Below are 21753 nucleotides of genomic sequence, written 5' to 3'. Positions count from 1 at the left end.
TGCCGGTTCAGAGTGTCTCGAAGGAGAAACACAATGCACTCAATGACATTCTTTTTGACCTTGTCGTATGCCACATCTTTGGAAGATACCCAATCTGACACGACATGCTGTGACAAAGGGGACTTTTGGATTTCCTCGTTTGTCGACGCCAGCAGAAAGCCCAGGATTACGATTGGCGTTGCTGACAGCTATACCTACTCGAAATATAAGACAGTAGCTAGAAAATTCGCATTCTTTACCACCATTCCGCATCGAGATTATTTCATTGTACGCCAATAGTGTTGGATGATCTTTTGTGTCTCCCTAACAAAGGCAGGAGGTACCCAGGTATACTCCCGTGATATGGGGAAGGAGCAGGGAGGTTAGTGAGCGCGCCTAATCAGGAATGGTGCAAGCTCTACCTTGAAACACTAACCCAATTCAGTTAGGCAAATTCTATCCGTCGCGAGTTGGTCGCGTACTCCTCAAGCCTGGCCTGGCCGCATCAGGTGTTGATTCACATCAGGTCGACTTGACTGCGGATCCGCCAACTTGACAAACAACGCCTACACCACACATCGAGTGATGCTAGATTCGTTTCTTTCCAACACTCCAACTAGCCGCCCGCCTTACAACCCAATGCATAATGACCTCTTCCCATGCTAGACTCTCTCGACACCTTTTCAATCAACAATGCCCGATCTTATCCCCCGGATTGGGCAGACAATCGAAACTCAAGATAAACGTGTAGGAATTATCCGCTACATCGGTCCTCTCCATATTGCTGCCGGAGAATGGCTCGGCCTGGAATTGTCCGACAACACTGGCAAAAATGATGGATCCGTTAAAGGCGAACGTTACTTCGACTGTTCGCCTGGCTATGGCATCTTTGTTCGCAAGGAGTCAGCCGTCAAGATTGTCAAGCAACCCCAAACTCAGCCTACCAAACCCAATGGATCCACGGTTACCCCTTCACTATCCAAGTCACGGCCTTCCAGCATTGTCGCTCCAGATGCTGCCAAAAAGAGGCAAAGTCTTATGAGCGGCGGCTCTGGGACTACCGCCGGTTCGCGGCTATCCTTGAAGGTATGAATGACTCTGTCAACGTCATCCCAGCCTACTGACACTCTCGAACAAGTCCCCTACAAAGCCTCCCGCCAAACCCGCACCCCCGTCCGTTAGCTCTACCGCCTCCACTCCTCGTACCGGAACTCCCGCGACCACCGCAAGAACCTCCGACTCCAGTTCAAAGTCCAGATCCAGTATCGGCGGGAGAACGCTCATGGGCCCGCCTTCTACAACGACAAAGTCGGCCACTGTGTCCTCAAACAGACAGTCTATAGGCGGCCCAGTCAAGCAACCTAGCCAAAGGCCCACCTCAATTCAGTCCCGACAATCCCTAGTTGGATCCCGATTATCGCTTTCTGCCAAAGGCTCGGGGCCATCGTCGAAGCCGGAAGTTGCACACGACAGGAGGGATGAGTTGCGATCGCCTTCCATTCAAGAAGAGGACTCTGAGGTTCAAGACACTCAGACAAGTGGAGATGATCATTCAGAACCGATAATACCAAAGCAAGATGAGCCACCGGTGTTCCCCTCTCGTTCGAGGCAGGACACCTTGACTCAAGATAGTGGAAGTGGGGGACACGAAGACCGAGCACGGCAAGCCCATGTCATCAAACAGCTCGAGACAAAGATTCGATCACTGCAGAAACAGAGGCAAGAAGACGAGGCCAAACTCGGCGAAGTTGAGACTCTCCGCCACCAAAGTACAAGATATGAGGGCATAATCCAGGCATTGCAGAAAAAGCTCAAGACTTACCAGCAAGATCACTCAGAATTACAAGCCAAGTACGAGGATGCCGAATCTCGCGCCCAAAGTGGTCCGGATCGAAGTGCTGAGCAAGATTCCGAGTTGGAGTTGGCTAAACTCGACAAGGAACTAGCTGAAGAACGGGCAGAGATAATCGAAGCCGAGCTGGAGGCCCTGAAACTCAAATGCGAAGAACTAGAACTCGAGGCTGAAATTCTGAAAGAGGAAAATCTCGAATTGAGTTCGGTCATGACCCCAGAGGAAAGGGCTGGATCAGGTATTCTTCATGTCGAGCGTGAGAACGAGAGGCTTCGACAAGCCCTTACGATCCTCCGAGATATGTCACTTGAGCGCGAAGCTAATATCAAAGCCGAAAACAAAGAACTACAAGAGAGTTTGGACGAAAAGGCGCTAATTGCGTCGAAGTATGAAGAAACCGCGGCGAAGCTACAACGATCCGAAGAAGCCCTTTCCCATCTACGAGAGCAGTTGGATGCTGTCGACTCGAACGAAGAGATTGTCGAGTCCCTGGCTGCTGAAAGGGACCACAGCCGAGGAATTATTGAGAATCTGAAGCGGCAGATTCAGGACTACGAGGAGCATCTCCAAGTCACTGATGAACTCGAGGCGTTCCATGTCGAGGAAGAGAAACGCCTTCACCATCAGCTGAATGACACAGAATCGATGTTGAATGAACGACAGCGCCAGTTACAAGAACGTCAAAAGGCCATTGAAGATCTTGAATACACCTTGGACAAGTTCAGAGATGTTGTTCAGGTCATGCAGGACGACATTGCTGAACTGCGCCGATCTCGAGAAATCACTGAGCTCGAAGCCCACGAGATGAGTAGCAAGTCAAGGGCGATGATGGACTTGAATCTTCGATTACAAAGTTCAGCTGCAAAGACACAGGTCAAAGTAATTGACATGGAGCTGGGCAAGATGCAGGCAGAACAATCCAAACTGCACTTGGAGATTGTACAATTCTTCGTCCCCGACACCTTCGAGACGGACAAGCAGCCAATAATTGGACTGTTGTCCTTCAAGAGGATCCGTGCGAAGGCGTTATTGTCGAAGACCATTCTGTCGGAGAAGGTCCGAGACAGTCCAGACTTTGCCTTGGACGAGTCGGCGATGATTTTTGCGGTTACGGAGAGGCTGAATCACATTGCTAACCTGTGCGACAAATTTGTTCAATACATGTCGGGCTGTTCTACTGAAAGTTTTATGAAGTTTGGTGGTGCGCCATTCGAACTACAACCAGTTGAACAGGCAGTGACGGCTTGGGTAGAAGCACTGCGTCGGGACGAGCTTGGTCATGGTGGCCCAGAGGACATCCAACGTATGGCAGGTATCCTGGAAGACATGTCGGAGAAGTTGATGACACAGAACCAAGAAACAAAGGCTGCCGAGCTGCTGGCATCGACATCCATGATCGAGATGTATGCGGACAATTTCGCAAGTCAAGTCCATCTCTTATTGAAAGCTACAGAGAGCAAATTGGGTCCACCTACAGAGACCGACGAGGAATCCGTCACATTTGGAAAGAAGTTGGACCAGTTCGCCATCAAAGCTCGGACGGTCAAGTACGTTTCTGGCAAGGTCATTCAAACCCTCGCAGATCTTCGGGCCACGTCCATGTGTCCAGGAGAAGTGTCCTGGAACTTGTTCGCCGAGGCAGAACAGTTGTCAGAATCGCTGTCGGACTTGTTGAGATGTGTCACCAAGGCTGCTTGTGATGATCTGAGCAAGCTGGACCGGAGCGATACACTTACATATTCGAGCCTGACCGAGGTGATGACAATGGCAGCCTCCGCACACGTAACCGCCCAGCAAGCGTCATCTTCAAGATCAGAGGATATCTTCATCACACTCCCTAGGCTTCTGCAAACATTACAGGACAAGGTCGATGTTCTGAATATTAAAGCAGGCGACATCAGCAATGCTTTCGAGTTTGAGAAGTCACCAGCGCCATGGGTTCTTCGCGCAAAGGAAGTCAAGAGCCAGAAAGTCATCTCACAAGACCTACAAGATGAACTGACACGAATGAAACAGAAGATTCAAGAGCAAACGCATCGCATTGGAGACCGAGATAGACTACTCGAAGAACAACAAGTCAAGATCGAGCTGCTTGAATCCAGAGCCAAGGAGACAAAGGCTAGAGATGATGGCGTCAAGGCGATGAGGACCGAGATTGAGAAGTTGCAATCAGAGAAGACCATTGCGGTCGAAGGGTTGCAAGCCCTTCAATCCGAGTATCAGACCCTGGTCCGCAGCCAGGAATTACAGAGGGCAGAGCTGGAATCTCTCAAACACGACCAAACTGCATCAGGTCAAGGCATCGGATCAGGCGTGGTCGATGAATCCGTCTCCCTTCGGTTCAAGGCCGAGGTGGATTTGTTGAAGGTGGAAATCGCCAGTATGGAAGCGGCCATCCGCTTTCTTAAGATGGAGAACCAACAACTCCGTATCCCTGTCAACGAAGCTGGCATGGATCTTGCCCAACATTCATGGCTCGACCCTGACTTGCTCAAACCAAGAGATTCTACCACGCCTGCTGTTCGACAACTCCAGGCCGAAACCAAAGACATGTTTACAGATCTGATGCTACTGGCCAAGAAATCCAAACCCATCAAGCTGAGGCCTAAGACCGTTTCTGGTCAGAAGGAAGATGGCAACAAGATCTCATCATGGCGACCAGAGGCGGAAACTACCTTGTACAAGGTCCTCCGGCAAAAGGAAGATTTGGAACAACTGTACGAGTCAAGATCAGACTTGATTGAACGGGCGAGATTCCTGGCTTCGACAACGCGAAGACGCAAAGGTGCTGGTGGTGTATATGCGTTGCCTCATCCCTTACTGAACGTTGGCAAGCTGGGGAAGAACCCACCAGGGTCTAAACCTGAGTATGGGACTCTTGAACATGACCACGAGTCCAGTGTCGTCGACGGTGTCAGGATTGTCGAGTAAACTAGAGCCAGAGGCCATGTCCGGCCCTTCTTTTCGGGACTGACTGACTGGGGTATGATTTGAGTGATTGATTGAGCGTTTGAGCGACTCCTACTACTACCGACTAAATCGGTTTAGATAAATTTTTCCTGTCGTTTCACTTATAATTGAGTTGCTCTGGCCTGGCCTCACATGGGCCGAGGCGGCCTCACATTCACATTCACATGTACTTATAGAACAAGAAGAAGAAATAATGCTACATGTAGTATGTTCCAGCCGGGACGATGAAAGTTCTTGGTTTTTCTATCAAATGTCTAGAAGTGCAGGTGCAGCTTGAGAGTATTAAAGTGAAAAACGAAAGGGCGAGGTATATCAATTTATGATATGTAAGACATCGACGAAGGTGGTTACTTTGAATTTTGACCTCTGCAAAAATTCAGACTCACCTCTGTATCTAGGCTGGCGTCACGGTATTTATTATAACGTCTTCAGTTTAACTCTCTGCCTTTGCAGCCTGAGAGGCAGTCACAGCATTGCGCCATGATACAATCTTGTCACCGTCAAGTGAAGTCTTGGTCGACTTGTCCTCTTCCTCGCTTTCCGAGTTATCAAAAAGAGTCGTACTAATCCAGGGATGAGATTGAATCTTTCTAGCAGCTTCCAGACCATGGCTTTCGTCGAGCCAAAGGCCGCCGCCATACTCACTATGCCAATTGAAGATATACGAGGTGGCGAGGCTGGATTTCTCTATCGCTTCGCTCCAGTCTTCGACATCAAACCTGAGATTCGTTAAATCGAGATCCAAATGGTCCCGGCTCTGAGCTGAATACTTACGGATATGGTGATCTTTTCTCCTCAGGCAGCCATAGAGTTACGGTTGGGCACTCTATTGATATTGACATGCCTTCATGAGCTTCAGCAACTTGGCCATTGTTTAACACCCAGAAGAGCTTGGCTCGCCGAGGTCGATGATCATGCTTGAGGTGTTCTCTAACCTCTAAGTGTGTATTGGCTGGGATCGTCCTTCCGAAAGGCGGACCGGAGGGAAGAGACTGGGGGACAAACGCCATCACCAGGGCTTCCGCCGGTTGAAATAGTATCATGATCTTGATCTTGGTTAATCTCAGGGTCGTCCATAGTAGGCTAGTAAGAGGGTAATATGATATGAACTGGTAGATCCAGATGGAATGGCATTTGGGGAGTGTATGGAAAGCGAAGCTGATTTGGCTTGAGGCCTTGCAGCGAAGCCATTGTATGGGGTAGGCGGTCTATCATGTGATCTCTACCGCTCTTGTTCCACAGCTGGACGGTATCAGAACGTAAACTTGGATAAGTACAGTATAATGAAGACAGGGGGCCATGGGCAGGCCCACAGACAGCAAAAGCTCGACTGAAAGAGAACGACTTTCTCATATTCTCCAACGACGACGATAACGACAGCGGCAGCTGCAACGACAGTAATGAAAACACAACTATCGATTTAGATTTGTATTATTTTGGGGGTTGTATGAAAGTGAAGAGATACCAGAGAAGGAGAATCCTTAGGCAGGGCAAGTCTTACTGAGGCTGTTATCGACCAAGATGGACAAGGTGCACCAGTGCTTTCGCAGGGTTCTGACATCTGATGGTCTGGCAAGTCAGCGCTTACAATACCTTCTGATGGAGACAGACTTGTTTATCGAAGAAAGAGAATGCGACGAGTAAATTCAGAACATTCCTTGATTGACGCATGGTTCCGGGCGCAATGATACAGGGGCCAGGCAGTGGGGGTATATATTTCGGTGCATTGCATCTGCCAGCATTTGTATTGAAGGCATCTTGCATTGCCCATGTTGCAAATACGAAGCTGTGAAGCTTTGAGGTTTGATGGTTCGAGGGGCCCCTTGGGCACTGGTCCTTGGCACCTTCCCACGAATCGACGAATCGAGTTTATGTATTTACGTCACTAAGTGTGCCAATGGGCAGCCACATTCCAAGTCCTGCCAGGGCAGGTGCGAGTCTTGAGCTTCATCCCCCATCAGGAAGCTGACCTGCGACCGTATCTTGCACCGCCTCAATGAAATTTTCATGATGCTTGCTTTACAAACTCTGATGATTGATGAAACTCAACTAAGATAACATGTGGGATGATGTGATGTGATGTGGAATGCTTATCGTAAGCCCTGCATGTACCAACAAGCAAATGTTGGGCCACATTCATTCGATACCATTGCAATAAATCGCCCCGTTGGCCCATAAAAGGCGGATAGCTATTGACTCCCGTGACCATCTATAGTGCGAAGGATGGATGGAAGTATATATGCCGGGCGGAAGTTGAATAAACGTACACACAGTAGCAGTACAAGGCAGTCCTGGCAATCGGAACTTTTGGCGACAATTAGTATGCACGGAGTACTCCGTAGAGTTGGAAGTGCAAGTATGAGTCCGTGGGAGTCCAGGCTTCAAGGTTCCCCTTGTCCCCAGCAACCGCTCAGTTGATAGATTCTAGTTTCGATATAAAGTATTCGCGGCATGGACCCCCGTACCACTCGGTTGGCCCACCTACTCCGTATGCCTATCCATCCGTGCCCATCCTCCCAATGTCCCCATAACAGCGCCGTGCACCGCATGGCTTTCATCGCTGCCGAGTGTGGCAGTGCCCCCTAGCGTGCTTTGTGAGAGGTTCCTGGGCGTCAAGCTTGTTCCCATCCGTGCCTCGCCGTGCCTATTGCAAGTCTTGTCCATTGCGCTAATGCCCATGACATAGCTAGTCGTGCTCGTTCACTGACATCGCTTTACACCTCATCGATGCTTCCACCAAAAACCCAAACACACTCACACCTCAAACCCCAGAGAATCTACTGTGTGGCTGTCCTTTACCAATCTCAAAACTCTCTCAACTTGTCCCTCTTGAAGCTCTCCTGCCAAGTCATCCGGTTCACCTTGGCATCGCTCTCTTTTCCACTCTTTTCAGGCGCTGTCTCCAGTTTTGGGATCCTCATTTCTTCTCCATCCGACCACAAGCATCGACCCAGACATTTCTTGTGCCACCTCTCTTTGTTCTACATACAATAATCATATGGGTATGTTCCTTTCCTTTTCCTCCTTTCATACACTTGTCCATCCACCGTGTGTACCACGCCGGTTGTGTCACTCGACACTGCACCTTTCCATGTTAATTCCCTCGGGCCCTTGAAGCACCAGCATCCGCACCCCGTGGTCTGCCTCTTCTATACCGCCCCTCTCCTCTGAAAACCGACCGTTCGAGCTAACTCAGAGGACTTCGCCATGTCGGCGACGTCCAACAATATAGCTGCAAGCAAGATACGCAAGAAGTTCACTCTGACTGCCACCGACTCGATGCCTCAAGAACACGGTCTCAACGGCGACGCCGAACCCAACGAGAGGACCAACCTCATCTCCAGACATTTCTCCACCGACTCGGGCACTCCCTACTACAGCCATGACAATGTCCTGATAAGATATCCATTCGCCCTTTTACACACCACCTGGGAAGTCTTGAAGACAAATTATGTCAATGTCCTCCTGGTCTTTGTTCCTATTGGAATCCTCTCTGGCGTCCTGAGCTGGTCACCAGTCGCCCAATTTTGTCTCAATTTTGTCGCCATCGTCCCTCTGGCCTCCCTCCTCGCTTTCGCGACCGAGGAACTCGCCGTTCCACTCGGACAAACACTCGGTGGTCTGCTAAATGCCACTTTTGGAAATGCCGTTGAACTCATTGTAAGTGCGATCCCATCTTATTTGAACCCTTGGCCAATCCCTAACCAATTCTCTTCAGGTCAGCATCATCGCTCTACGAGCAAACGAAATTCGCATCGTACAAGCTTCTATGCTCGGCAGCATCTTGTCCAATATCCTCCTCGTCCTCGGCTGCTGTTTCTTCGCTGGTGGTATGAATCACTCAGAGCAGAGTTTCAACTCCACTGTCGCATCCACCATGTCTTCCCTGATGACCGTCGCAACCTCCTCCCTCATCATCCCTGCGACCTTGTACGCCGTCATGGACAAGAGCGATGCTCAAGAGGATAACATCATGATCCTCTCCCGCGGCACATCCATCATTCTCCTCCTCATCTATGTTGCCTACCTGTACTTCCAGCTTAAATCACATGCACACTTGTTTGACGACGCCGAGGCTCAAGAGCAAGAAGGCGTCGAGGCCGAGGTTCTAGGCCCCTGGGCTGCCGGTTTCGCCCTCGTCTTTGTCACCGTCCTGGTCGCCATATGCGCAGAATACCTGGTCGACAGCATCGACTCCATCGTCGAAGAGGCCCACATCAGCAAGACTTTCATCGGTTTGATCCTGATTCCTATTGTTGGAAACGCCGCAGAGCACGTCACCGCCGTCATTGTAGCCTGGAAGAACAAGATGGATCTGGCCATTGGTGTCGCCATTGGCTCCAGCTTGCAGATTGCTCTGTTTGTCACTCCCTTTCTGGTTGTCCTTGGCTGGATCATGGATCGACCCATGACCTTGCATTTCGAGACCTTTGAAACCGTTTCATTCTTCCTCGCCTCTCTGGTTGTTGTCTTGTTGATTCAAGATGGCAAATCAAATTACCTCGAAGGCCTCCTGTGCTTGGGCATGTACTTCATCATTGCTCTGGCATTCTACGTCCTACCCGACGACTTATCCGGTGGACTTGGCTTTGGAGGCTTTTCGTTTGGTGGCCAAGGCTCAAACTAGACATCTTTCCTGTTGAAGATCGCAGGCTTGATTGATATGATCTCAAGACGAGATCCCCCCCAACACTCATCCTTTATGTGACTTCTTTTGTCTTCCTTTGATCGACCGTGTTTTCCTTCTGGGCCAGCTTGATCACGTATGTTCGAGGCTGTGGACAAAAGGGGATTCTTGTAAAAAATTTACAGGCACTTGCGTTGGGCGTTCGGAATGTCAAGCACATTTTACTCTCGGCTAGTTATGGATCGAACAGTGTCAGTCGTACGGTCTTAGAGCACCAACTCTTCATATATGTACAAATTGTTTTCATAAAAAATGTCAACAGCTACCTAGGTACTAATTTCCCTACCAAAAGGTGATAGGTCCTTCCAGTCCGAATGAATGCCTGTTGAAATCCATGCTACCATGGAGGTAAACAATTTCGACGTCATGACCAACAACGATGCGGAGATATCACGTGACAGTATCTTGGCAGCAACCTCTCCTCCAGCTTTTGATTCAACTGCGTACATCTTTCGAAGACGAAGCAATCGAAAAGCCACATTCCCACACCAATGCCTCCACGACTCTCCTTATCTACGGTCCGGTCAGTGGCCTACCGGACCAAATCTTCCATTCCTCAAAAGCGATTCGCACAATCCACGTCCCAGCAACGATTCGCCAGTGACGACGCCTCCAAGAAGCAACCCGCAACCACCGAAGTAGGATCCAACTTCAAAGGAGCGACCCAGAACCCCATGCCACATGTATCTGAGGAACAAGCCGCAATAGACAAAATTACCGGGGAGACGCCTCCGGACATTGAACAAGGAACACCCGTGCAGGAGGTAAGTAGAAACACATCTTGGATTATTCGGCCGATGATGAAGTCACCTCGATTTCTAACGTCTCCCCAGATCCTTGCTCGCGACAAGGAAGCGCAAAAGAACGCACCCGATGTATTGAAACAAGACCTCAAGAACAAGACTCCATCTGGATCTAGATCATATTCCACCAGTGCACGTAGGTCCGCCTCGACCGAACTGGCGCAATTCGAAACCACACAGGCGGTCGGACTCGAATACCCCGATGCAGGACTGGGACATAAATTCCCTTTGCCAGATGTGTCCACGTGGACGAAGCAGAATCATCTCAAACACCGCTATGACCCCGTGCTCACACAGTTTACAAAGATGATCATGAGGGATGGCAAACTGAGTAAAGCACAACGGGTATGTATACCAACCATCTTGTGAAAAGTCCCTCCCAATAACCCACTCGCTCAATTCTATATCCCTCTATATATCTCGAACCAACCACTAACCATCCCCCTTTCACCTCACAGACCATGGCCGACATGCTCGACATTTTACGAACCAGCCCATCGCCACAAGCCAGCAAACTAGTCAGCCCGATTCCACAAGAAACCCTCTCCCTATCGCCTCTCCAATACCTAACATCGACCATCGACAGCGTCGCTCCATTGGTCAAAGTCAAGCAAATCAAGGGTCAATTGGGAGGTGGTCGATCCATGCCCGTACCACAGCCTCTTCACATTAAGCAACGACGCCGAGCCGCCATTAAATGGATTCTCGATGCTGCTGAACGTCGTCGCGACGTCACACTTGCCGAGCGTATTGCAAAGGAAGTTATCAATATTGCCGAGGGCAAGAGTGGCGCTTGGGATCGTCGCACTTTACTTCATAAAATGGCAATTGTCAACCGTATGAATATTCGTATCGGTTCAAAGGGTGGACGGAGAGTCTAGTCGAGTCTAAAGTCTGAGAGCTGGGGCTTGGTGCTCGGTCTGTCATCAAAATCATCATCATAAGCAACAGCAGCAGCATCGTAACATATATATCTGTACAAAATACACAATACCCAAACCATCTACCTTTTCGGCAATCAATCCCCCACCCTTAGGTCGAGGAAGAAGACATGTCCACCGAAGAACCACCATCACCATCACCATCACCCAAATCCATCCCATCCATCTCCCTCGCCAACCACGTACTTGGCGTCGTTGGTGCAGCAGCAGGACTTGTATTGACATGACCGTCTCTCACATCAAGTTCGTGTTCATCCAGTTCATCCGCCCTTCCCATAACTTCCTCCCTTATCTTTTCTTTCCGCCATTTCTCTACCAGATCTTCTGTTCTGGCAATGGCGCGTTCCAGGGCGGCTTCACTTAGACATGCTATTCGAGCGGCTTCTGCGTAGAGGGTTCGGTGGATGTCAGAATATGATGACCTCTCCGTTGATGTTTTAGCGGTTTGGTTCTTGGGATCAGGTAATTCTCCAGGCTGGTTGGGATTGGATGGAGCGACGGTTGCAGCGACAACGGGTGGAGGAAGATGAAGTGGATGGAGAGACGATTGTACTTCCATGATACGCTGTTCTAGGAGTGCAGTACGCTGAGCTTCCAGTAGAGAATCTTGTTCTTGCAGTGATGCGTGGTCTGTAGCTCGGGTTGAATCAAGATCTTCTAATGGGAATAGGTTGAGAATCGTTTGGTCCACGCTATTCACATTCTCCTGCTCTGATGTCTGGGAACGGAATGAATCTTGCCTATTGTTGTTGGGTCCCGACTGATCACCTTCAGCGCCCACGATGCTCGCGGTCTGTTCTGTCCATGTTCGTTGAAACCAGTCCATATATTGATCGAGCTGACCCCCTGTCATGGTTAGGACGTCTCGTTCTGTGATATTAATCTCCGATCCTGGCTTGAGCCGCGTGCCATTAATTGTCTCGAGTTGATGCATAGCAGTATCGAAAGTTGTCTTTGCATGTTGCCAAGCATCCCAGTTCATTCGAAACATAGTGTTTGAAGTGGTAGCTGGAATGTCGTGTCGTTTCTCGGATGCTGGTTTCAATGGAAACAGGATTTCCGTCGCGGCAATCGTCATTGAAATGGCCTGGGCTTCGGGATAGGACGTGGCAGCACGTCGCGGCTGGCCTTGTACATTGCGTCGATTTTCCTCGTCGTCATGGTATGACAACGTAAAGCCTAAGATCCTCCCGAGCTGTCTAGCCAGACTGTAAACTTCGATCGGCAATGCCATTTCACGGATGTAGTGCATGAGGAGGAGATTCTGGTTCAGGCATGGTGTCTCCATACCGAAATAAGTATGGAACATCTTGGACCGGCGATAGACTGCAAGCTGTAAAGTGTCGGGTGATGGAATGCCCAGTGGATCGAACGAGTGGTGGTATTCGCTTGGTAGACGAGAACGCATGTCAGGAGGGATATGACGAATTGCACGGATATATGGAATGGTAGAGTTGGTGAGCCAGGTGTGTAAGGTTTGCAGAGGGAGGAATTGGCGGAGGAGAAGGGTTGAGAGATATACCAAGACGACCGTATCGATTAATGTCGGTCCATGGTAATCCTTTTTGGCGACGGTTGAATGTTCGTCGTTGTCGGTCTCTGCTCCAGATGTTGCATGAGGATCAGAGTCACTGTCCTGATTTGCTTCTTGATCTGGACCAGAGAAGGATGCCAAAGGGTCATGAAGACGCGCTTCAAGCTTGTCAAGCCACAAGGTCCATAGATCGCGAACAACTGTCTAGTTGATTTCAGTACTTGGCTTGTGCATACGCAATATGTCGCGGACGAACTCACCCATAACTCTGGCGGGAGGGCCTTCTGATGGACTAAGATATAGCATTGTTTCCAAAGGATCAACTGCCATGCCTGCAGGTAGAGTTGATGTGCCTTGGCTCCTCGTAGAACTAAATGAAATGGAACAAGTCAGAGAGAACCAGGTTGCAACATCCTGACGTGCTGAAGACAACTCAAGGCTGGATAGATCCCACCTTTGGAGATTCTGGTCTTGGACTTAATTTCCTTTTTCTTGAAAAGTCTCCCCTGGCGGCCGAAATCTGCATCGTCTTCTGCAGTGGCAATGCCCCGTTCCTGGTCATGGCCGTTGGCGCAGTATGTCCTGCCATCGTCCTCGAGCGTAAAGTCTGTGGAACCACATTGGTTGCAGGCGTCCTCCTCATTCATGGTGGCAGGAACGTATTGGTTGAAGGGTTATCTGGCGGCTCAACAATCATCTTGATGCAGACGAGTTTTAGGATTCCGCGATCATCTCATTGACTGATTTTAGTCCTGATCAGCTATGGTGCTGAAATAGTTGTATGTTGCTGGGGGCAGACTATGGACGAGGTTCTGTAAATAAAATTTGAACCAATCGCTGGGCGGATAATTTAAACAGAGCGGGAAGGATCTTGGTAGTCAATCCATACTACACTATTACGGAAACATGGCACAGGAATTGCTTTAAATTTCGTCTAACAGTTTTCAAAAATGCTCAAGGCTACCCATGATCATGACTGTATTTGAAAAATTGCTTTTGGAGCTTGGAGACCCAATTGGAGGGGAATCTTGATCTCTGCTTCTAGAGGCAAAATCCGAATCAGGTCGTAGGCCCCTTGTTTGGCAAAGGCAACTAACCCCAACAGGATGGGCAGTTGACATGTCTCGACGTTGTATTGCTCGTTAACCGTAGATACATCATGCATGAAGGGTTCATCGTGGCAAAGCCGGCCATGAACATTTTCACGTTGATTTATTTGGGAGCCTCCTTGGCATCGATGGCAGCCTCCTCACCCATGGCAGTCAAGACGATGACATCTGGAAAATTTATCAGCAACTGGTGTTCGCAGCCTTGGTTCTGTTTGGCTTACTGGTGTCCTTCTCGTCGATGCGGAAAAGCTTCTCAATCTTTTCACCAACCTCACCATCAGGGACCTTGACATCATCCTTGGTGCTACCATCGTCGGACATGAGGGACAAGAAACCATCGTCGGTGATATCAAGCTTGTACAGAGTTAGCCAACATGTTTCTTACGGGGGTTTAAAAGATCTTCTCACCAATTGATATTCACGACGAGAGACGTTGGGGACCTCCATGTTGTGGGTGGATGGGGAAAGATCTTCCAACTTCTTGCCGGTGAAGATATCGATGGCGACCAAGTGAACTTTGGCGTGACCGTGCTTTCCAGTCTTGGAAGTGGACATGTCAACGATCTTGCATGGACGACCCTTGATGACAACATGACCGTTCTTTCTCAAGGCGGAACATTGCATGGGAAAGGTGGCCGAGGCGCCGGCGTCGGCGGACTCGAAGGTATGCTCATGCTAGAGGAGAAGAAAGTCAGCACGGATAATATGAACCAAAACAAGTCTGAGCAACAAAATCAAAGTGATGGAGGAGTTTTGGATGAGTGCGCAAGTCAGAGCGCACCCTCCAAGGCGGGGAAATTTTGAAGCAGGAGAACGTAAAAAGGGACCAAACTAACCTGGGAGTCGTCCGCCATGGTGATGGTTGGATGGAAGATTAGAAGAAGAGGTTAGATGATTAAGAGATGAAAGAGCAGAGGAGAGGTGACTGAAACGTCGAGTGGTGGGTGGAGGGATAGAAATAAAGAGAAGGACTGTTGCTTGGAGAAATTGTAATGAGGGAGGGAGTGGTGGTGGTGGCGGCGGGCAGCAATAGCAGCACGAGTGGGTGTAGGAGGGCGAGTGGGTGCAGGTCTGCAAGGGCCCAAGGACGAGAACAGGTGCAAATGTCGTGTGTGTGCTGGAGCCGCCGCCCGGCTGGAATCTTTGGGGTTTGTGGGCCAGGCCTACTTTGTGCTGTCAAGTGTGTACATGGCCCAGGCACTACCTGAAGGACCGCTGCTATGAGTTGCCTCACCCAAGGAAAACTGTCAAACGCCTACGGCTATAGGGCCAGTCAAGCCCTGCAAAGGTCAAAGACCAGAGTGGGATTCAGAGTCAGCCACCACTCACACTCATTCCGTGCAAGAAGCGGGGTGCAAAACGAAAAAAATCCTGTGTGGATTTCAAATGACTCGAAAGACTGAGCCACCCACATTAGAGACCACTGATTCCGCGATGCTACTGGCAAAACATTTTGTCATTACATCTCCTCTGTGTGCCTGCAGATTGAGCAATCTTGGCACATACTTCTTGATCGAACCAAGTCACGTGGAAAGATCCCAATAATTCAGCCTTGCAGATTCGAGCTAACCCTGATTAAGTCGGGCGATCTGTTACGTTGTCACGTCCATCACAGCCTCGTCCATTGACTACAGTATTATTATTGCTACAAGTCACCGACACTGCTACTGCACCACTACAACTCAGTTGCGTCTTGGCTACATCATCGCCCGGGCCAATTTTGGCCAGAGAATCGTTCAAGCATGATATTATAACTCCAACTCGCTCTCGCAGCCCGTCGCCAATATGTGGCTCGACCGTCTGACAGGCCCTGTCACTCCCAGCGGCTCCCTTACTCCCTCACGCCCATACTCGCCCTCTCCACGCAAGAACTCCAATCTTGCTGCTCCTCAACGGCCTGGATTGAGTGTCTATAACCCAGCAAGATCCTCATCATCCTTGGATCTCAGCGCCAATACCTCTACCACCTCCCTTGTCCCATCGACCAGAGCCGTCACAAATGGCTCTTCCCTCCGCTTTGAACAACGACCACCACCGGATGTGCCGGACCCCCTGAAGGTGTTACGGAGTATCTTGGGAAGCGCCGAAGACGACTCCGCTGTAGACAAACCAAAAAAGAGGAAATCCCGTACTGTGAATATCGATTTTCAAGGACGAAGTCTAGAAGAATATGCCCAGCAAACGCTGTCAACAGTAGAACCTACCAACCTGTCTGTGGCGGCCCCTGGTCCCAACGCCACCGAGAACAGACAGAAGTACCAGGATTTCCACACGTCCATTGTCGACTGTGATCAAGTCCTTCAAAATGTCGAGACATATCTCACCAATTTCAAAGCTGAACTTGGTCAAGTTTCGGCCGAGATTGAGAACCTTCAGGCTCGTTCCATCCAGCTGAACGCGAAACTAGACAATCGCCGCAATGTCGAGAAACTGTTGGGCCCCGCTGTGGAGGAAGTCAGTCTGTCGCCCATCACTGTTCGGTCTATAGCAGATGGACCCATCGACGACAACTTCATCAAAGCACTCCATGAAGTTGAAGCCCGCTCTCTCCTGATAGACGCCAAGGAAAAGGAGGCAGATAACGTTCGGGCACTACAGGATTTAAAGCCTCTTCTGGACGATCTAAAATCCAAAGCCATTGAGCGCATCCGCGATTACGTTGTCGCCCAAATCAAAGCGCTACGATCACCCAATATCAATGCTCAAGTCATTCAGCAACAGACACTGCTGAAGTACAAAGACCTCTATGCTTTCTTGGCTCGTCATCACAGCATATTGGCAGACGAGATTGCCCAGGCCTATGTCAACACCATGAAGTGGTACTATACCAGCAACTTCTCCCGCTACCAGCAAGCCCTATCCTCACTGAAACTGCACATATTCGACCAGCACGACTTGCTTGGCCCTGAGGTTGCCCCTGCACGTAGAACCGTGCTAGGTGCCTCCAAGCCGAATGTGCCACCCCATGACTCCTTCAACCTTGGAAAACGTGAAGATGTGCTCAAATCAAAGACCGACAATGCTTTGCCTGCTTATCTTGCCGAAGACAGCAAATCAACCCACTACCACTATATGGAAATCCCATTCCGCAACTTCAACCTCGCCCTCATCGACAATGTTTCAGCCGAATATTCTGTCTGCACCGAATTGTTCTCCGCCACGTCATCCTACCAACAAATCTCGAAACGTGTCACGGAAATCTTCGAACCAACATTCGCCATGGGCCACGCTCTTACCAAACAATTGATCGACACCTCCAACGACGGTCCAGGAGTTCTCTTATGTGTGCGACTGAACCAGCATTCAGCCTTCGAACTACAAAGACGCAAAGTCCCCGTTGCCGACAACTACATCAACTACACCAATATCCTTTTATGGCCACGCTTCCAAATGATCATGGACCTACACATTGAATCGCTGAAGAAGGTCCCTGTCTCAACCGCTCGTGGAGCAGCAGCTGCGTTCTCGCTAGTGGGCGGCTCTTCTCCCGACCCTTCTAGATCCTCCTTGGCGCCTCATGTGGTGACGCAGCAATTTGGCCAATTCCTTCATAGTATCCTCGCTCTCTCTGCTGAAGCTGGAGACGACGAACCGATTTCCAAAAGTCTCGGCCGATTAAGGTCTGAGTACGAGACTTTAATGGGGAAACTATCCAAAGGAGCTGGTAACGATGCGGGCAAAAAGTCAAAATTCTTGTACAATAACTATAGTCTGATCTTGACTATTATCAGCGACACGAAGGGAAGGTTGGCCGAGGAACAAAAGGAACACTTTGGAGTCTTGCTTAAAGATCTCAAGGCACGATAGTTATAGCACCAATTGAAATCAATCAATTGCTTCAAGGAGGGTTGTTCAATCAGGAATACTTTCATTTCTTCTGATCTTGGTCGGAGATGTTTCATTCGCCCCCTTTCTCCTCCGCTAGCCCGCAGTATAAAACATACTGTGTTTTCTATATATTGACCATTGTCCGTAGTCACGGCCTCTACATCTGACTCAATCCCAGCATGGACATAACCTGCCCTAACTCTCCAACCGCATCCTTAACCAACTCTTTCGCCTCATGTCTCGAAAATCCACATTGCAAAGGTACAACCCCATCTCTTTGCGCCCTGGTGTATATCCACACCGGTCCACTTTGATCATCAACTCTACTGCGCAACCAATGTGCCCGAGCCGACAACAACAAGTCATCACCGACCTTTTCCCGCAATTCACCCATTTCTTCATATGCAAACGGATCACTTTCCGTACCTGGCATGTCGAGACCGAATCCCATGATCGCGCGTTCTGTCGAGTCGGGGTATATTTCTTGCAATTCTGTATCGAGAGGTTGATATGCAATGCCGTACCCGCTGCAGACATACTCGTATACCCAATAAATATAGGTTTGGCAGTGTTGGTTGAGAAGTTGTATCTGTTCGGACTCGGGGAAGGATTCAGTGAGGAGTGAGAATGCAGTGGCGGCATATGCGACGAGGTTGACGAGGCGGGCAACCAGGAGATGGTCTTGGGAGAACGCATCGTCGAAGTTGCAAGGACGGTGGTAAAGAGTGCGGAAGACGGCATGGAGAGTCATTGAGATCCATCGGCTGAGACCTTGCATTGCTTCGATGTTGTCGAAGTCGACTCGTTCTGGAATGTTGTTCATCAGATGCTTGCTCAGGTCAATGATTGGAAGTGATTGCGCCAGTACTGGGGTATTCGACCCAAAAGCCCGAGAGATGAATTCCGGAAATACCGTTTGCAGAAAGAACAGTGGGATATTGGTGTTCCTACTCGTGACATCATTTCCATCGAGTTGATCGTGTCTGGTCGCACCGAACAATTCAATGCCGGTCGAGAATAGACACTCCGTGTTATGGTAAGCGCAACTCGATTCCACAGCTGATCGAAATCCCTCTATTGCAATGTTGGAGATTCTCGTGGCTGTAATATCTTGCCCAGCAACAAACAGCCTTGTGAAGAGACCCCATGCTGCAGATCCCTTTTCTGTCTGGTCGAGAAGGTCAGACGATGAGAAGAAAGGATCCAATTCAAACCCAGGAATCTTGTATGCCGACATTTCAAGAACGATACTATTGATCATGATTGTGTACTCTGGTTTGTCCTTGCCGGGAAGCTTCTCCCAAGTTCTTCTCATTGTATTTTGGATGCCTCTCAGTAGCCTAAGTCCTTCGGATTTAGAAAGCATGCCGGAGGTGCTAGTATTGCTGCTGACCGAGAGTTGGTATATCTGGCGAATGATGTGTCGGGTGATACTGAGCCGGCTGTTGATCAAGCTATCCTTGGTGAAATGATGACTGTCAACTCCAGTTTCTGTCAGCTTTTCTTGCAAGCTGGCAAAATCAAGAGTGGATGGCACTACTTGAAACAATCGCGAAGTGAGCAAAGTCTCGAATTTGACTTCATTCGATGCCCCGAGAATTCCATTAAGCCATTGTTGAAACACATACAAGTGATCGATTTCTGCAAGAAAATCCGGTCGAATCAATGCCTTGCTAAGGAAGAGGATGTTGCAATCTCGAGATGTATCCGAGGGGCCCATTTGGTCGAAGGAGGACATGGAAGCTGGACTTATGTAGCTGTCCCAGAAGGTACACTTCCCATCAACCATCGACGATGCTAGAAGGTACCATGTCTCCATCATTGCTCTGAGGGTTTCGTCTTTGGGCCGCGGCGAACAGTTGTAAATATTGCTGATCAGGTTTTGCAGAATCGGGTGCAACTCTCGATTGAGGTGAGACTTGCTGGCATCGGGCGATTTCTTCAAGTAAGCAGTAGTGATATTGAAGACTTCTATGGTCACATCCTCTGGCGTCAATTGATTGCCGCTTTGAACCATAAGTCCGCAGATGTCAGTAAGAGGGAATTCCAGGGCAAAGAGGCGGGCTTGCTGTTCGTTGACACAGATGTCAATCGCCCTGACCCAGGTTTGAATGATCTTGCAGATGTGGACGCTGGCACTCTTGCGGTTGATTTGGTGAATTTGCTTTTCTTCATCACTGACGTCGCCATGGCCGAGGGGTATTGATCGCCACTTTTCTGTGATCTGTAACAACATTTTCCGAATCCATTGACCCAGAGCCGAGTACTCTTCATCAGAGCCACCCTGAATGACAAGTGACCGGCTTATATTTGCCCAACAATTCAGGACTTGATCACAAACTGCCTGATGGGATTCATCGAATGCAACAAGGCTTTGAATGTTGGTAATTGGCGGTCGATGGCCTCGAGGAGCATAATGGTACATCGTTGAAAAGAGGTTGTAGCGATTTGCCATCGCGGTTAGGTCTTGATAAGTTAACGATTGCTCCTCGTTAACATTGAAGACATTATTCGGGAGTAGGCTGAAGATCAAGGATTGCTTGCGCGATACAAGCTTTCTCAGGGCTTTATGATCATTGACATCGGCATATTGAAAGCTCAGAGCCAGAGCAATGAGTTTCAGAAAGATGTGGAAGTCAGGCTCACCCGACTCTAGAACGATCTGGGACGCTGAAACCTGTTGGGCGAGGAATGGAGGATTGAGAGTATCGACTGCTGTGCCATTTGCGGCAAAGAAGTTCTGCATATTTCTATCCCCATAATGTTTGAGAAGCTTCTTGATCAACTGGTCGCATGAGCTGCGTCCAAAGGCATGAAAAAGCACGAACGTCCACCGAAAGACAAAGGATCCCAATTTAGCCAAGTGTCGAAGGTGACTTGTTTGTTTGGTCTTAGCCTTGGGTTTACCCACCTGCAATTCAATGTTCGAGAACTGTTTGAGAAAATCGGACAGAGCATTTTGGAGAGCTGTGAGGCCAGCCGTGTTTGGAGTGATTACCGAGACATTCTCTGACTTCTGTTCTTGCAACGAATTTTGAATTGGGCAAACAAGACCATTGATGAGGATTGCATACACAAGTCTTATCGCTGGACGGTTATCGACGTGCTCAATGTGGCGAGACAAGAGTTTCTCCAAGTATTTGTCCCAGAAGTGATGGTCACTGAGCTGATGGACAACAAAGATTGTCTCGACTTCATTCGAGACATCCCTAGTCGATTGTGAATTAAGTCTGATTGGACTAAGGATGTGGTCGAATAGGGGTTTGATCGACTTTGTGGCGAGAGAAATCGACAAAACACGATCTACCAGATGATCGTAGACACCCTGAATTTCCAGTGACAGGCTCAAATTCAAGTGGGCCAGACTGACAAGTCTCTTAACTTGGTAGCACAGAACCACTAGGCGAATGAGCAACGGGAGCATTTGCGGCATCAGTTTCTCGTCCTCCGCACTGCAAGTTGCTTTGCTTTCGAGAACATGTCGAAATCGTACGAAATTGTTGATCATCGTGGTGGCAAAGTCTCCCAGGTCCTCAGAGCCCTCGAACCATAGGAAGGCGTGAATCCACTCAATGAAACCATCCAGAGATTGTACCCATTGGGAGATATTGCTTGGATGATGCCCAGAGAGTTGAGACGTTCCGGCATTTGAACTGACCATTCCTGCATCTGCGGATGTGTGTTGTCCGATCTTTGAGAAAAGATCGACCACTAAGTCGCGATTCTTTGCGGAAGCCTTCCACAGTCCCAAAGATACCGGTTGAGGCATATGTGGCATGAGAAGACTTATCTGCTTCTCATTTGGCTCAAAATATCGATCCAGGCGGGTCATGGAGGTGATTATCGAATGGACAACGGGTCCATTCAAATGACCAGGCAAAGTGGCTCTGTCCACTATACTCATGATCTCTTGTCCAGGTACCATATTTGTCAGTTGATCAAGTCTATCGTAATCGAAATCGACTTCTTCAATCCCTGCTGCAATGCGGTCGTCGATAGCAGGATGGGGCAGGGCCTCTTCGACTAGCTGGCCCATCATAGCCTGGCGCT

General features: G+C 49.3%; 8 protein-coding genes across 9 annotated transcripts; 4 read left to right on the top strand and 4 right to left on the bottom strand.

Annotated features, from left to right (window-relative positions):
* The first annotated feature begins 492 nt into the window (after positions 1 to 492).
* PV10_01753 (uncharacterized protein) lies at positions 493 to 5016 on the top strand. Its single transcript, XM_016365988.1, has 2 exons — positions 493 to 1065; positions 1118 to 5016. Exons 1-2 carry the CDS (start codon positions 673 to 675, stop codon positions 4760 to 4762), a joined length of 4038 nt encoding a protein of 1345 aa, XP_016229637.1. The 5' UTR covers positions 493 to 672; the 3' UTR covers positions 4763 to 5016.
* A 153-nt stretch (positions 5017 to 5169) lies between these two features.
* On the bottom strand, positions 5170 to 5940 carry PV10_01752 (uncharacterized protein). The gene is made up of 2 exons (XM_016365987.1): positions 5576 to 5940; positions 5170 to 5520 (listed from the first exon to the last, which is right to left on the bottom strand). The coding sequence occupies exons 1-2, from the start codon at positions 5842 to 5844 to the stop codon at positions 5235 to 5237; spliced, it is 555 nt and encodes a 184-aa protein (XP_016229636.1). The 5' UTR covers positions 5845 to 5940; the 3' UTR covers positions 5170 to 5234.
* A 1598-nt stretch (positions 5941 to 7538) lies between these two features.
* On the top strand, positions 7539 to 9771 carry PV10_01751. 2 transcript variants are annotated; one of them, XM_016365986.1, is made up of 3 exons: positions 7539 to 7803; positions 8034 to 8461; positions 8520 to 9771. In XM_016365986.1, exons 1-3 carry the CDS (start codon positions 7800 to 7802, stop codon positions 9426 to 9428), a joined length of 1341 nt encoding a protein of 446 aa, XP_016229635.1. In that variant the 5' UTR covers positions 7539 to 7799; the 3' UTR covers positions 9429 to 9771. The 2 variants fall into 2 exon arrangements, with proteins under 2 accessions (XP_016229635.1, XP_016229634.1); XM_016365985.1 differs by having other exon boundaries at positions 7539 to 8461.
* Positions 9772 to 9947: 176 nt separating this feature from the next.
* Positions 9948 to 11320, top strand: PV10_01750 (uncharacterized protein). Its single transcript, XM_016365984.1, has 3 exons — positions 9948 to 10252; positions 10322 to 10636; positions 10750 to 11320. The coding sequence occupies exons 1-3, from the start codon at positions 9980 to 9982 to the stop codon at positions 11170 to 11172; spliced, it is 1011 nt and encodes a 336-aa protein (XP_016229633.1). The 5' UTR covers positions 9948 to 9979; the 3' UTR covers positions 11173 to 11320.
* Positions 11321 to 11323: 3 nt separating this feature from the next.
* On the bottom strand, positions 11324 to 13413 carry PV10_01749 (uncharacterized protein; the record flags this gene model as incomplete). Its single annotated transcript, XM_016365983.1, has 3 exons — positions 11324 to 12970; positions 13027 to 13136; positions 13221 to 13413. The coding sequence occupies 3 exons, from the start codon at positions 13411 to 13413 to the stop codon at positions 11324 to 11326; spliced, it is 1950 nt and encodes a 649-aa protein (XP_016229632.1).
* A 260-nt stretch (positions 13414 to 13673) lies between these two features.
* PV10_01748 (eukaryotic translation initiation factor 5A) lies at positions 13674 to 14964 on the bottom strand. Its single transcript, XM_016365982.1, has 4 exons — positions 14712 to 14964; positions 14284 to 14550; positions 14097 to 14229; positions 13674 to 14043 (listed from the first exon to the last, which is right to left on the bottom strand). The coding sequence occupies exons 1-4, from the start codon at positions 14727 to 14729 to the stop codon at positions 13979 to 13981; spliced, it is 483 nt and encodes a 160-aa protein (XP_016229631.1). The 5' UTR covers positions 14730 to 14964; the 3' UTR covers positions 13674 to 13978.
* Positions 14965 to 15528: 564 nt separating this feature from the next.
* PV10_01747 (uncharacterized protein) lies at positions 15529 to 17721 on the top strand. The gene has a single exon (XM_016365981.1). The coding sequence runs from the start codon at positions 15661 to 15663 to the stop codon at positions 17680 to 17682; it is 2022 nt and encodes a 673-aa protein (XP_016229630.1). The 5' UTR covers positions 15529 to 15660; the 3' UTR covers positions 17683 to 17721.
* Positions 17722 to 17783: 62 nt separating this feature from the next.
* PV10_01746 (uncharacterized protein) lies at positions 17784 to 21739 on the bottom strand (the record flags this gene model as incomplete). Its single annotated transcript, XM_016365980.1, has 1 exon — positions 17784 to 21739. The coding sequence occupies one exon, from the start codon at positions 21737 to 21739 to the stop codon at positions 17861 to 17863; it is 3879 nt and encodes a 1292-aa protein (XP_016229629.1). The 3' UTR covers positions 17784 to 17860.
* Positions 21740 to 21753: the final 14 nt, after the last annotated feature.

Source organism: Exophiala mesophila (assembly GCF_000836275.1).
Source record: "Exophiala mesophila strain CBS 40295 unplaced genomic scaffold supercont1.1, whole genome shotgun sequence".
Lineage (NCBI taxonomy): Eukaryota > Fungi > Ascomycota > Eurotiomycetes > Chaetothyriales > Herpotrichiellaceae > Exophiala > Exophiala mesophila.
This window is presented reverse-complemented; position numbering and strand designations above follow the sequence as displayed.